This window comes from Primulina huaijiensis, chromosome 1 (genome assembly GCF_012295235.1).
Source record: "Primulina huaijiensis isolate GDHJ02 chromosome 1, ASM1229523v2, whole genome shotgun sequence".
Classification (NCBI taxonomy): domain Eukaryota; kingdom Viridiplantae; phylum Streptophyta; class Magnoliopsida; order Lamiales; family Gesneriaceae; genus Primulina; species Primulina huaijiensis.
This window is the reverse complement of record NC_133306.1, coordinates 19,499,922-19,513,700: the sequence shown is the minus strand read 5'-3', so window position 1 is coordinate 19,513,700 and position 13,779 is coordinate 19,499,922. Positions and strand designations below refer to the sequence as shown.

General features: G+C 43.0%; 1 protein-coding gene across 1 annotated transcript; it reads left to right on the top strand.

Moving 5' to 3' along the window:
- The first annotated feature begins 10,555 nt into the window (after positions 1-10,555).
- Positions 10,556-13,406, top strand: LOC140982662 (protein DETOXIFICATION 24-like). The gene is made up of 9 exons (XM_073449298.1): positions 10,556-10,706; positions 10,832-11,075; positions 11,266-11,807; positions 11,896-11,982; positions 12,057-12,113; positions 12,217-12,455; positions 12,638-12,756; positions 13,096-13,182; positions 13,271-13,406. The coding sequence occupies exons 2-9, from the start codon at positions 10,836-10,838 to the stop codon at positions 13,349-13,351; spliced, it is 1,452 nt and encodes a 483-aa protein (XP_073305399.1). The 5' UTR covers positions 10,556-10,706; positions 10,832-10,835; the 3' UTR covers positions 13,352-13,406.
- The last annotated feature ends 373 nt before the right edge of the window (positions 13,407-13,779 follow it).

Below are 13,779 nucleotides of genomic sequence, written 5' to 3'. Positions count from 1 at the left end.
TATCCGGTAGATTGCCCACGTATCTCTTCGACCCAATTCATTCAGATCACATCATTGGCGCCGTCTGTGAGAAATTGAGTCAGAGGCGTTGATATGGCTCCAACAAGAAAAACTAATCAGGACACTTCTCGGGCTCTTGGAGAGGGTGCACATACTTCGGGACAAGGTGGTGGTCCTCCGCTTACAGGACCTCCACCTGTCATTACTTTGTCTCCAGAGGAGTTGGCTAGGATTATATCTAAGGCAGTGGAAAAAGCTATAGTCCAGAAATATCCTTCTCATCATGGTACGCAGTCAGGGGAAGAACAGGAAAGAGATCAGGAGTTGAGGGAGGAAGAAGAGAGGATGGAGGAGAGAAAGTCTAGTGCCGGGTCCAAATCCCCTACTATGGCGGAAGAGTTGTGGGAGTTGAGGCAAAAGATGAAGGTATTGGAAGGACAGTTGGAAGGTCGTACTCTTTCTCAGGCCGTTGTCAAAAGATGTCCGTTTTCTGAAGTTATTGTTCGGGAACCTCTTTCCGGGAACTTCAAGTCTGCCAAAGTGAAAGATTATGATGGCAATGCAGACCCCGAGGAACATCTGTCCAGGTTTGAGAATATGGCTATGCTGCACTGTTACACTGATCGAATTAAGTGCAAGGTCTTTTTGACAACTCTGATAGATTCTGCTCAGAGATGGTTTGAGGGTTGGCTCCTCAAAGTATTCATTCTTTCAAGGACTTCCAGAAGGTATTTCTATACCATTTCAGCAGCAGTAAAAAGTACAAAAAGACCGCATTTAGTCTTTTTGAAGTCAAGAAAAGCCCGAAGGAGAGTTTGAGGGCTTATATTAGAAGGTTTAACAGAGTTGCTCTGGATGTCCCCACTTGTGCCATCGAGACCAAGACAACGGCATTCACACAGGGCTAAGGGAGGGTGAATTTTTCCGATCGCTGACAAAGAAGGTGCCCAAGAACTTTGAGGATTTGTTGTCCCGGACAAAAAAGTATATTAATATGGAGAAAGCACAAAAACAAAAGAGAGAGGCTGTGAGGAGGGAGAAAGGAGACCAGAGGTCTCTAAACCCGAGGAGAAGGGACATAGGAGGGGTAATCCGGGGCATTTTTCTCACCATGTACCCTTAAAGATTACCCGGCATAGGGAGGTTCAGGAGTGCAGCAGAGATTTGGCCTCGGATCATCAGCTTACCTGGCCTGAGAAGAGAGGATAACGTACCCTCCACAAGGTGTGCCACCACAACACCAAGGATTGCAAAATGTTGAAGGGAGATTATGTCCCACCCTCCGTTCCGAGACATAATCAAGCTAATAAGAGACCAATATTGCCACCTGGGACGTCTCGGCAGCCAAGACCCAATACCAGGGGAGATTCGAGAAATGCCTCGAAGGGTGAGCCTAGTAGAAGAAGGGATCCGGAGCCTGAGAGGAAGAAGAGTTCACCCCCTGTTATGGGGGTAACCAAGATGATATCTGGAGGCTCCACTGATGGAGATTCTAATCGGACGAGGAAGTCGAGAAGTAGGCGAGATTGCATGGATGTTGAAGGGGTGAGGAGGAATGAAACAGTGATTAGCTTTGGCCCTGAAGTTTGAAGGGCGTCAATATGCCCCACAACGATTCCCTGGGAATTCAAGCCAGGGTTGCAAATTATGATATTCTGAGAGTTTTTGTGGGCTCGGGCAATTCTGTTAATGTAATATTTAAGGATGCCCTGGTACAAATGGATATGCAAGGATATCAGTTCGAAAATGTGGAGACTGCGCTTTTCGGCTTTGCTGGAAATATTGTTTATCCAGAAGGAGAGATTGTTGTGCCTTTGACTTTAGGCACTCGGGAGCTTAAGAAAACCATAATGACCACTTTCACTGTGGTGGATTACCCATCATCGTATAACATCATCCTGGGGCGGCCTGCCATGAATGAGCTGAAGGCCGTAACATCCACCTACCACGAGAAGATTAAGTTTCCTATGGGGAGTCGAGTGGGTGAAGTCCGGAGAGATCAACCTTCTTCTCGAAAGTGTTATGTGGAAGCAATCTGGGTAGACTAGAAGAAGGCTAGGAGGGAGGGGAAAGCGGTGAGAAGTAATGAGGGAGGGAGAAGGGTAGTAAAGGAGGGTGAATTGCATTTTGTAGCAGAAGAAGAGCAGGAGATTTTATAGATCGGACCAGGCCAGCAGATCCGGGTGGCTCGGGACCTCAATTCATCCACCTGAGTCAGTTTAATCAATTGTTTAAAAACTAATGTTCATATTTTTGCCTGGTCCCAGCAGGAATTGACAGGGATCTTACCCCTGATCGCTGAGCATCACTTGAATATCCTCCCAGGATCCCACCCGGTGAAGCAAAAGAAGAGACACTTTGGTCCTGAGAAGGACAAAGTTATTGATGTACAGGTGAACGATCTGCTGCAAGCCAGCCACATTCGGGAAATAAAATTTCCTACGTGGCTCTCGAATGTGGTACTGGTGCCAAAGTCTACCGGGAAGTGGAGAATGTGCGTGGACTTTCGGGACCTCAATAAAGCTTGCCCCAAGGACCACTATCCTCTGCCCAGGATTGACAAGTTGGTGGACTCCACCTCGGGCTATGAACTGTTGAGTTTCATGGATGCTTATCAGGGGTATTATCAAATCCCCATGGCCAAAGATGATCAACATAAGGTCAGCTTCATCACCTCGGGAGGAACATTCTGTTACATTGTCATGCCTTTCGGGTGGAAGAATGTCAGAGCCACCTATCAACGTCTTATGAACAAAATATTTGAGAAGCAATTGGGCAGGAATGTGGAAGTGTACGTGGATGATATCTTGGGCAAGTCTAAGGAGATTACTAATTTTATTTCTGATTTGGAGGAAACTTTTGCCACTTTGATGCATTATGGAATCAAGCTCAATCCGGCCAAGTGTATCTTTGGCGTAAACAGTGGCAAGTTTTTGGGTTTTATAGTGACAGACCGGTGAATTGAGGTGAATCAGGAGAAGGTCAAGTCCGTGTTGAGCATGCCATCTCCTCGATCTGTCAAAGAAGTGCAGAAGCTGACTGGGAGGATTGCTTCTCTTTCTCGATTTATATCTTGGGCAGCACACAGGAGTTACCCTTTTTTCTAGGTCATAAAGAAGGCCCGACAGTTTGGGTGGAATGAGAAGTGTGAATAAGCCTTCCAGGATCTTAAGAGTCATCTGGCAGAGCTTCCTCTCCTTGTAAAGCCAGAGCCCGGGGAGAAATTGTTTGTTTACTTATCTACTACAGAGTATGTTGTCAGCTCAGGACTGATAAAGAAAGGAGACACTGATCAGAAGCCTGTCTATTACGTCAGTCATGCTCTAAGGGGCCCCGAGCTCCGGTATAGTGAGGTAGAGAAGATAGCCTTGGGTTTGGTTATGACTGCTAGGAAGCTGCGGCCATATTTCTTATCACATCAGATCATAGTACTCATTAATAGTCCTCTTGGGAGGATTATGACTCACTCATAGGTATCCGGGCGGATGATCAAGTGGATAGTGGAGTTGGGGGAATATGATATTGAGTATAAGCCACGGGTTGCCATCAAAGCACAGACTTTATCAGATTTTTTATCCGAGATGGTTCAGTCCGATGAAGAAGAAGTGTGGAGAGTTTTGTGGATGGGGCGTCTAGCCTTGCTGGATATGGAGTAGGGGTGGTAATAATATCTCCTCCGGGAGAAAATATTAAGTTGGCCTTGAGAATTGACTCCCGGATAACTAATAATGAGGCAGAGTATGAAGCTGTTCTGGCTGGTATCCAAGCTGCCCGGGAAGTTGGAGCTTCCCGGATTATTTTGTACTCTAATTCACAGTTGATTACCCAACAGATCAAGGATATTTATGAGGCTAAGGATGACAGGATGCTTAACTATCTCAAGCTCATAAAAGCCCAATCAGAAATTTTTGTGGATTGGAGTATTGAACAAATACCTCGGGAAAAAAATGCGGAAGCAGATGCTTTGGCGGATATGGCTGCTTCCTTATCAGAAGTCAGTACATGAGAGGTATTACATGTTTCTCGGCTAGTCCTCTCCACGGAAGAAAAAACAATGTCAGCACTAGAAGATTCCTGGATGACACCCTTGATCAAATTCATTATAAGCAATGAATTGCCTGAAGACAAAGCTCAAGATCAGAAAATTAAGAGACAAGCTCCTAGGTTTGTTCTCTTACATAATGTCTTGTACATGAGATCATTTCAGGGACCTCTATTGAAGTGCTTATCCATGGGAGAGGTGGATTATGTCCTCAGAGAAATTCGTGAAGGGTGTTGTGGCGAGCATCTCGGAGGAGTAGCATTGGCCCGAAAAGCAATGCTTGCTGGATTCTGGTAGCCTACTGTTAGCCTGGACTCTACTCGAGCGGTTCGGGCTTGTGAAGGATGTCAGCATCACTCAAACTTTCAGCACAGCCCGGCCACTCTCATGAAACCTATCTGGGCCTCTTGCCCTTTTGATCAATGGGGTATGGACATTGTGGTTCCCTTTCCAGTTGCCCGGGCTCAAAAGAAGTTTCTTTTAGTAGCTGTGGATTATATTTCTAAGTGGGTAGAAGCTGAGCCCTTAGCCAAGATCACTGAGAAGGAAGTTTTAAAGTTTCTATGGAAGAATATTGTGTGCCGATTTGGAGTTCCCAGGAGACTAATCTCAGACAATGGGAGACAGTTTCAAGGAAATGAAATTACAGCTTGGTGCCAGGAGATGAAAATTACTCAGTCTTTCACCTATGTTGCTTACCCTCGAGCCAATGGTCAGACAGAGGTTGTGAACAGGATCATTGTGTAAGCCTTGAAAACAAAGCTCCAGGGCAAAGGAAAAGACTGGGTAGATGAATTGCCTAGTGTTCTCTGGGCATACAGAACTACTCTCCGGATACCTACTCAAGAAACTCTTTTTAATTTGGTATATGGTTCTGAAGCAGTTCTTTCAGTTGAAATTGGACAAACTTCTGCCCGGGTAGAATCTTACCTGGATGATTATAATCAAAACCGGGCAATGGAATTGGAATTAGTAGAAGAGAAGAGAGAAAGGGCTCTAATCCGAATCCGAGACTTCCAAGTTGGAGATCTGGTCATGAAGAAAGTCAATCCAGCCGGAGATGTGGGAAAGATGGAATCTCGGTGGGAAGGGCCTTTTAAAGTAGCCCAGAAAGTTAGCTCGGGAGATTTTTATCTAGAAGATGCTCAAGGACGTTCTCTCAAAATACCCTGGAATGTTTTTAATTTAAAGAAGTATTATGCTTAACATATGTAATTTTTTGTTTGAAGATATAATGAAAGTTCTGTTCTTCCTAGAGAAGTGTTAAGCATATGATTGTTATATCTTAGTCCGGGAGGTACAAAGCCCCGTATAATTCATAAGCCCAGGGCACTACACCTTGGCTCGGGGCATCACACCTCGACCATTCCCAAGTCCCGGGACAGGATCTCCGGCCCAATGTTCCGTACCTTGGCTATCTAATAAGTCCAGGGCACTACACCCTAGCTCGGGGCACCACATCTCGACCATTCTCAAGTCTCGGGACAGGATCCCGGGCCCAAGGCTGCGTACCTTGGCTATTTAATAAGCCCAGGGCACTACACCCTGGCTCGAGGCACCACACCTCGACCATTCCCAAGTCTCGAGACAGGATCCCCGACCCAAGGCTCCGTACCTTGGCTATCTAATAAGCCCAAGACACTACACCTTGGCTCGGGGCACCAGACCTCGACCATTCCCAAGTCCCGGGACATGATCCCGGCCTAGGGTTCCGCATTCTGGTTATTCAAACAAATCTAAGGCTTTGCACCCTAACTTAAGGGGTCTACATCACGAGCAATTATAAGGATTTTGATTCAAGTTTAAGTTTAAACTTCTTGGATGCTTGTTAAACTTCCCGGTTGATTCTCAACACTTAGAAATTTTTGTGATTTGATAGTCACGATCAGTTCTATTAACCGAGTATGGAAAATTTATTAAGTCATTATTTAAAGCACAGAAGGTGAAAGGAGTAAAATTTAGTAAGCCATTTTAGTTTCCCAGTGCAACAACTTCAATATTTTTTTCTCTCAGGATTTGCTCTACACTCCAATCAGTAAAATTTTCCGACAATTCTTGAATGGTTTTTAATATTCCTTCAATCTTCCTTCACGGGCTTCATAAGAGCCTTTGAGCTGCTGAATAACTAGTTGAGAATTTGATTATAGGATGATTTGAGTGGCTACAACTTCTCGAGAGGCTCTCATCCCGATTACTACTGATTCATATTCAGCTTCATTATTTGAAGCCCGAAAATCCAATCTTACGGCCAGCTTTATCTTTTCTCCTGTGGGGGAGACTAGAACGACTCCTACACTACTACCTTCTTTACTATCAGCACCATCAACAAATACTCTCCAGACTTCTTCATGCCTGGGCCGCACCATCTCGATTAGAAAGTCTGACAAAGCCTGAGCTTTTATGGCGGTCCTTGGATGGTAAGTGATATCATACTCTCCGAGCTCTATCGTTCACTTTACCAGCCTTCCCGAGATGTCTGGGTTGATCATGATTTTTCCCAGTGAGCTGTTGGTGAGGACATAGATAGGATGAGACAGGAAATAGGGTCTCAGCTTTCTCGCGGTGACGACCAATTCCAGGGCTATTTTCTCCAATTCTGTGTACCTCAATTCAGGACCCCTGAGGGAATGACTTACATAATACACCGGTTTTTGATTGGTGCCCTTTTATTGAATGAGGACCAAATTGACAGCGTACTCGGTGGTAGACAGATATACCAGCAACTTTTCCCCCAGTCCGAGCTTAACCAAGATAGGCAGCCCGACTAGATGGCTTTTTAGATCTTGAAATGCCTATTCTGTTTGATCATCCCATTCGAATCTCTGTGCTTTCTGAAGTATCTGAAAGAAAGGAAAGCTCTGATATGCCGACCTTGATATGAAACGGGACAGAGACGCAATCCGACCTTCAGCTTTTGCACATCTTTGATGGTTCTAGGGAAAACAATCTCTAAGATAGCCCTTACCTTATCTGGATTAACTTCCATTCCCCTCTCAGTTACTATAATCAAGAACTTACCACTCTTACCCCAAAAGTGCATTTTAGTGGATTTAGCTTGACCCCATACTTTTTAAGTGTGGAGAAAGTTTCTTCCAGATCTGATATGAAGTCTGACTTCTCCTTGGATTTGATCAGAATGTCATCCATATAGATCTCAATATTTCTCCTGGCTTGCTTTTCAAAAATCTTATCCATCAATCATTGGTAAGTGGCATCTGCATTCTTCAGACCAAAAGACATTATTATATAACAAAATATTCCACCAAAGATTATGAAACTGACCTTGTCTTGATCTTCTTGAGCCAAGGGTATCTAGTGGTATCCCTAGTAAGCATCTATGAAACACATCAGCTCATACCTAGACGTGGAATCAACCAGTTGATCAATCCGAGGCAAGGGATAGCAGTCTTTGGGGCAGGCTTTGTTCAGGTCCCAGAAATCTACACATATCGTCAACTTTCCTGTAGCTTTCTGGACGAGAATCACATTTGACAAGTTGGGAATTGGACTTCCCTGACTTGGCCAGCTCTCAGCAACTCTCCCACTTGCTCTACTATTACCCCGTCTTTCTCTGGTCCAAAGTGTCTCTTCTTCTGCTTCACTGGCCATGAGTTTGGACATGTGTTTAATTTATGCTCCACTATCCGGGCTGAGATCTCGGTTAACTCTGAAGAGCACCAAGTTAATGCATCCACGTTTTGCTACAAGAAAATTATTAATTGAGACCGGGTGGATGAATTTAGATCCCGGGCAATTTTGGTGCTTTTCTCGAGATCCTTGGGGATTAAGGTAATTTCTTCTTGCTCTTCTTCGACAACTGCTTATATTTCTTCTACGGAATGCACTTCTCCTCCACCTCCTACCCAGTCTCCATACTCACCTTTTCTTGCCCTATTTTTTTCCACTCTAACAGTTTCAGCATAACATCTTTTACAGAAAACTTGATTTTTTGATGGTAAGCGGAGACGACAACCTTAAAAGCATTTATGGCCGGCCTCCCCAATATGACATTATATGATGAGGGTGCATTGACCGCTGTGAATGTGCCATCATTGATTTCCTCAAATTGTCCGGATCCAGTGGTTAGGGGGAGCGCAATCTCCCCTTGATGATGTATTGTATGGCCTGCAAACCCGAATAGAGCCGTCTCTGCAGGCTCGAGTTGATAATCTTTCAGATTCATTTGGTCCAGCGCTTCTTGGGATATGACGTTGACGGAACTACCCAAGAGTTGGGGAGTTTTCTTTGGTCTTCTCCTGCCGGGCCCTTTCTGACCTGGTGGGTCTAGAGTCATTCCTTCACGAGACTTCATAATTCGGGGCTCTGCTGGATGGTAATGGCCCCGGATTCTTGGGGATCCACGGGAGTCTTTTTGCTCTCTTCTCTTCCAGGCTTGCTTCAATAGAATCTGGTCTGGGATGATTTCTCATTAATTGCTTGCATTCACTGGTATCATGATAGCATTCCTGATGGAACGCACAAAATTTCAAAGCTGGTTTCGGGCCCTGGGGAGGGTTGTGGGAGTTGGTTTCCTTATCTTCGCAAAGATTCACATCTTGGTCCTTTAATCTTTTCAAGGGAGCGTAACTAGAGAAGCGCCCCAGGGGATTCTCCCTTCGGAGCCGTTCTTCTACTTTCCCAGGTTGACAGCTTCTCTCTCTCCTGATAGCATCTCTCTTTTGTTTCTGGACTTCCTCCATATTGATGTATTTCTCTGCCCGAGATAGTAAATCTTCAAAATCTCTCGGTAGTTTTTTTACCAAGGACTAGAAGAAATTCCCATCCTGAATCCCCTGAGTGAACGTCGTGGTTTTAGTTTCCCAGGCACAGGAAGGTACTTCCAACGCTGCTTTATTGAACTTGCGGATGTAAGCTCTTAATGATTCCTCCCTACCCTGCTTGATCTCAAACAGGCTAAAGGCAGTCTTTTTGTACCATTTGTTACTACTGAAGTTATGTATAAAGACACTCTTGAAGTCCTCGAAAGTTTTTATACTCCGAGGATCCAGCTTCTCGAACCACTGTTGGGTTGAATCCACCAACGTAGTTAAGAAAGTTTTACACTTGATCCCATCACCATAACAATGCAACATGACCATATTCTCAAAATGAGTGAAGTGCTCTTTAGGGTCCGAGTTCCTGTCATATTCTCTGATGTTTGCCGATTTATAGTGGCTTGACAAGGGCTCATTGACTATACGGTTAGAGATAGGACACCCTCTCGGTTAAACTTGGGAAGTCCGAGGGGACATGGCCTACCCTGCCAGTTTCTTCACCTTTTGTCTCAAGTCTTCTAGTTCTTCAGCCACAATAATAGCCTTGGAGCCTTCCTGGAAACTTTCCTCTCTTTCATGCTTCGCCTCGTTTGGAGAGGGAGATTCTTCACGGGGTCCTTCATCACATGGTGCCCAGCTACTGCTAGGAGGTATCTTTTCTGGCATATCCTTCTGAACAGCTGCTGATATACATTGAGTTAATTGTTATGGATTGACCAGGAAAGTTTGTCGGGACGGATTTCCTTGGGGAACCTCTGAGCTCGAGGATTCCCCTCTGGAGGCGTCTTTCCTGGCTGATTTTCGAGTGGAAACCATATCTTCTTCTTAGATCTGATTTCTCACAGATGGCACCAATGATGTGATCATGTGAATTGAGTGCGAGATAGGCCGGCAATTTTACCGGGTCAGGTTATATTCTTTCAGGAAGAGGCTCTCTCTGGCTCTGGAAATATATGCATATTTAAAATAACAGAAAATCATTAGTGAGGCGTCGGATGGTTTTCTGACGTAGTCACTCTGACCCTCAAGTTAATATTTTATGAAGAGAGTGAATATTTCGTTTGCAAGAGAATATATCTGAATGCCTTATTAATAAACAAACATTGATATTATAGGAGAAAAACCAATGATGACTTTGTTTTCAGTGTCCAGCCACTACTCCTGATGGGATAGTTGTCCATGCTTCTGTTTACTGACACTGTTAATTTTAGCAGCCCATGCTTACTTCCATTGAGTCACATCACTTTTTCATACGCTAAAAGATCTCCTAATGATGATCAAGTCATGATGTCCCATACCTGTAATCTAAAACACGACACCTGTACCGTGATGCCCGGGAAAGAATCCTGGTGGCGAAACTCCCATCGGATGCTTGTAACTCGGGCTTTGCCCCCCGGGTCCTTTCCTTCCGTCGCCCAAGATTTATCCGAACCCCTACAATCTGGGTTTCAAGATGAACCTTGTAACTCGGGCTTTGCCCCCCGGGCCCTTTCCTTCCGTCGCCCATTATTTATCCGAACTCCTACCACCCGGGTTTCAAGATGAACCTCCATCCTGGAGATGACTCGATAATTGGATATTCCTCGGGTATCACCAAATAATCAGTTTTAGTAGATAAATTCAATATATTTTACAAACCACGCACCGCCTCGTGCAATTGTTGAGGTTGGCTCCTCTGGAATCTTAACCATTCATTCCACCTACTTCTAACCTTCATTTTCGAGGTAGAAGATTAATTTATTTTTTATTGCATTTAGAATTACATTTCTTATACTAAGAACTCCAGTCTTGAGTTATATTCAATGCCTTGTGTTAGATATTTGAACAAGTAGAGTTAGTTTTAGAGCATTGGGTCGGAACCAAGATCTTGACTTGGTGAAGTACGAAAGGTACTTGTGCCTTTTGAATTATGAAAAAAAAAAAAAAGGTTTGGTTCATAGGGGAAATTATGCCATTTGCTCACAGTGGTTAATCGTATTATTAGTTAAATCTGAGTCTAAATTCTTTGTTGTAGAGCTATGGACGAGGAAATCCAAGAGAGGCTGCTCAACTCAGGGCAGGAGGGTGATTTGAAAGGGAGAATTTGTCAAGAATGGAAAAAGATATGGAGGGTTGCGTTGCCCAGCGTAATCTCGAGAGTAACTTCTTTCAGCGCAATTTTAGTCACCCAATCGTTTATCGGGCACATAAGTTCTGTGGATCTTGCTGGTTACGCACTTGTTCAGACCTTGATCGTCCGATTCGTTAACGGGATACTGGTAAGTCGACCTATGTGACCATTTACATGTCCTTTAACTGCATCTCTGCAACTCAGTTTTCTTGATAATGATTAGATGACATGTTTTCGAGATACTTTTTCGAGTTTTCATAAATCTCTTGATGTGCTAAAACTATATGGGAGATTATATTTGGCCACACATCCCCTTTTCCTAATATCTATTTTCACAGTTAGGAATGTCTAGTGCAACTGAAACTCTATGCGGCCAAGCATTTGGAGCAAAACAGTACCATATGATGGGTATTTTCTTGCAAAGATCATGGTTCGTTGATCTCATCACTTTGACAATCTTACTTCCCGTGTTTTTCTTCGCAACTCCAATCTTTAAGCTCCTGGGTGAAGAAGAGACCATCGCCAAAGCTGCAGGATATATTTCTCTATGGTTCATACTCTTCTGTTATGCCCTCGTCTTTAGCTTGACAATACAAATGTATCTGCAAGCACAGCAAAAGAACATGGTCGTTGCATGGCTTTCGGTTATGCAGCTCGTGATCCATGTTCCCCTGTCTTGGCTTTTTGTTCGTGTCCTGGATTTCGGGATTGCAGGTGCAATGGGTTCTCTGTGTGTATCTTCATGGCTTGTTGTGTTTGGAGAGTTTATATACATTTTTGGCGGTTGGTGCGGTGATTCATGGAAAGGATTCAATGTGGCTGCACTGAAGGATATTTTCCCGGTTGTGAAACTCTCTATTTCTTCTGGTCTTATGATTTGGTAAAATGTTTCCCTTCAATGTTTAGGTTACAGACTTACAGTGAATGGTGTATACTTGTGTCATTGACCAAGGGTAATTATTGTATAGCTTGGAGTTGTGGTACTATGCCATTCTTGTCTTAGTGGCAGGATACATGAAAAATGCAGAAGTTTCCATTTCAGCCTTCTCTGTTTGGTAAGAATTTGATTCAGTTTCATCCTGTTTTGCGTTTAATATAAAGATGGCCACTAAAATCCTCGGACTCTCAGTATCAACATCACCGGCTGGGAATTCATGATATGCTTAGGATTACTTGGTGCGGCGTGGTAAGAATTTGTTATGTATCTTACGTACTTCAATTCAGATCCACATATTATCACTAAAGATTTGAATCTTTTGTTTGGCGAATGGCTTCTTTTGATGTTATAGTGTGCGGGTCGCAAATGAACTTGGGAGAGGAGATGCAAAAGCTGTTAGATTTTCAATCAAAGTCCTACTCTCCACTTCAGTTGCCTTAGGGATCCTCTTTTGGATTCTTTGCTTAGTGTTTGGCAAGAAAATTGGATACATGTTTAGCAACGATGAAAATGTTGCCCAGAGAGTATCGGATCTCTCTGTTCTGCTCGCATTCTCCATGTTGTTTAATAGCATTTATCCAGTTTTCTCAGGTTTTTCTTATTTCAACTTCACTATCCAGTCTGAAAGATTTCTCCATCTATGAATTTCTAAACCTTAGTTTTTAAGCTACGCTTTTGTGACTTGTAATTGTTTCAAGTAAATGAAATACGCGAATTTCAAATCTGCATGCCATGCTTGAAAAATCCCGGAAATTTTGTCGTTGTCGTCTCAGGTGTGGCTGTAGGAGCTGGTTTGCAAGCAACGGTGGCTATTATCAACGGCGTTTGCTTCTATCTGATTGGTTTACCAGTCGGCCTGTTTCTTGGATATGTGACTGATCTTCAAGTAAAGGTAATACATGCGTTTCCTATACAACTAACTAAATATATATATTTACCATTTGATTCACTCAAGTTGCTAATGTAGAGGATATCTAACAAGTAACACAGACTATAGCTGAATCGAAATGGGTAAATACCATAGATTTATATGATTCCGACTCTCCCATCTGAGAGCTCGGTTGATCACTAAGAAAAGATCCAACTTTCACCAAATTAAGAACACAGATACTATACCAAACCTCCTTTGTTAGCTTACAGAAATTCGGGTTTTCATATCTTGAACTCGATATTTTCCTTGACACATCATGACACCAGTACTTTTACTTGAAAAATGACGATGATCTAACAGGGACTTTGGATTGGATTGCTGTGTGGAGTTACCACTCTGACGCTTGCCTTGAGTTTCATGATGTGGAGAATAAGCTGGGATGAAGAGGTATTCGATCTTCGTTCGCTGGATGGATTAATTTTTCTATCGTTTTCTTTCGTGTTTATTTGGTCGTGACTAAAAACGGCCATAACAGGTATTGAAAGCTTCAGCACGGCTCAAAAGATGGTACTTGAAAACTCCAGATGAGGCTAATAAAGCGACTGATCCTGCCTAATTGAGTTCTAGCTCGGAACATGATACAGAGCGTGGGCACCTTAAATAAATGTTTTTTGTTTTCAAATTTCGTGTCTAATTCTTTTGAATGCAAAAAAAACCCCATAATCCTTGTCTTTGATTTAAAAAAAATTTCGTGTCATTTTTGCAGATTTGTATTTGTGATTTCTTTTAGTGACTCGTGAGAAACTATGGTATTTGCTCTCTCTTGCATTGAAATTTGAATGTTATTAGTTCTTTTTTCTTGTGATAGTGAAATAATTAAGTACATTTCTTTTTATACTTCTCATGTTTTCACTATTTATCATCGGTGATGAGTTTTTTTTAGCTTAATCTTTGCTTCTTAAGAATTTTGAAAATTAAATTTTGTATTAGAAAATATCATACAAAATGTGTATATGCACCAAAATATATATTTTATTTCTGTCT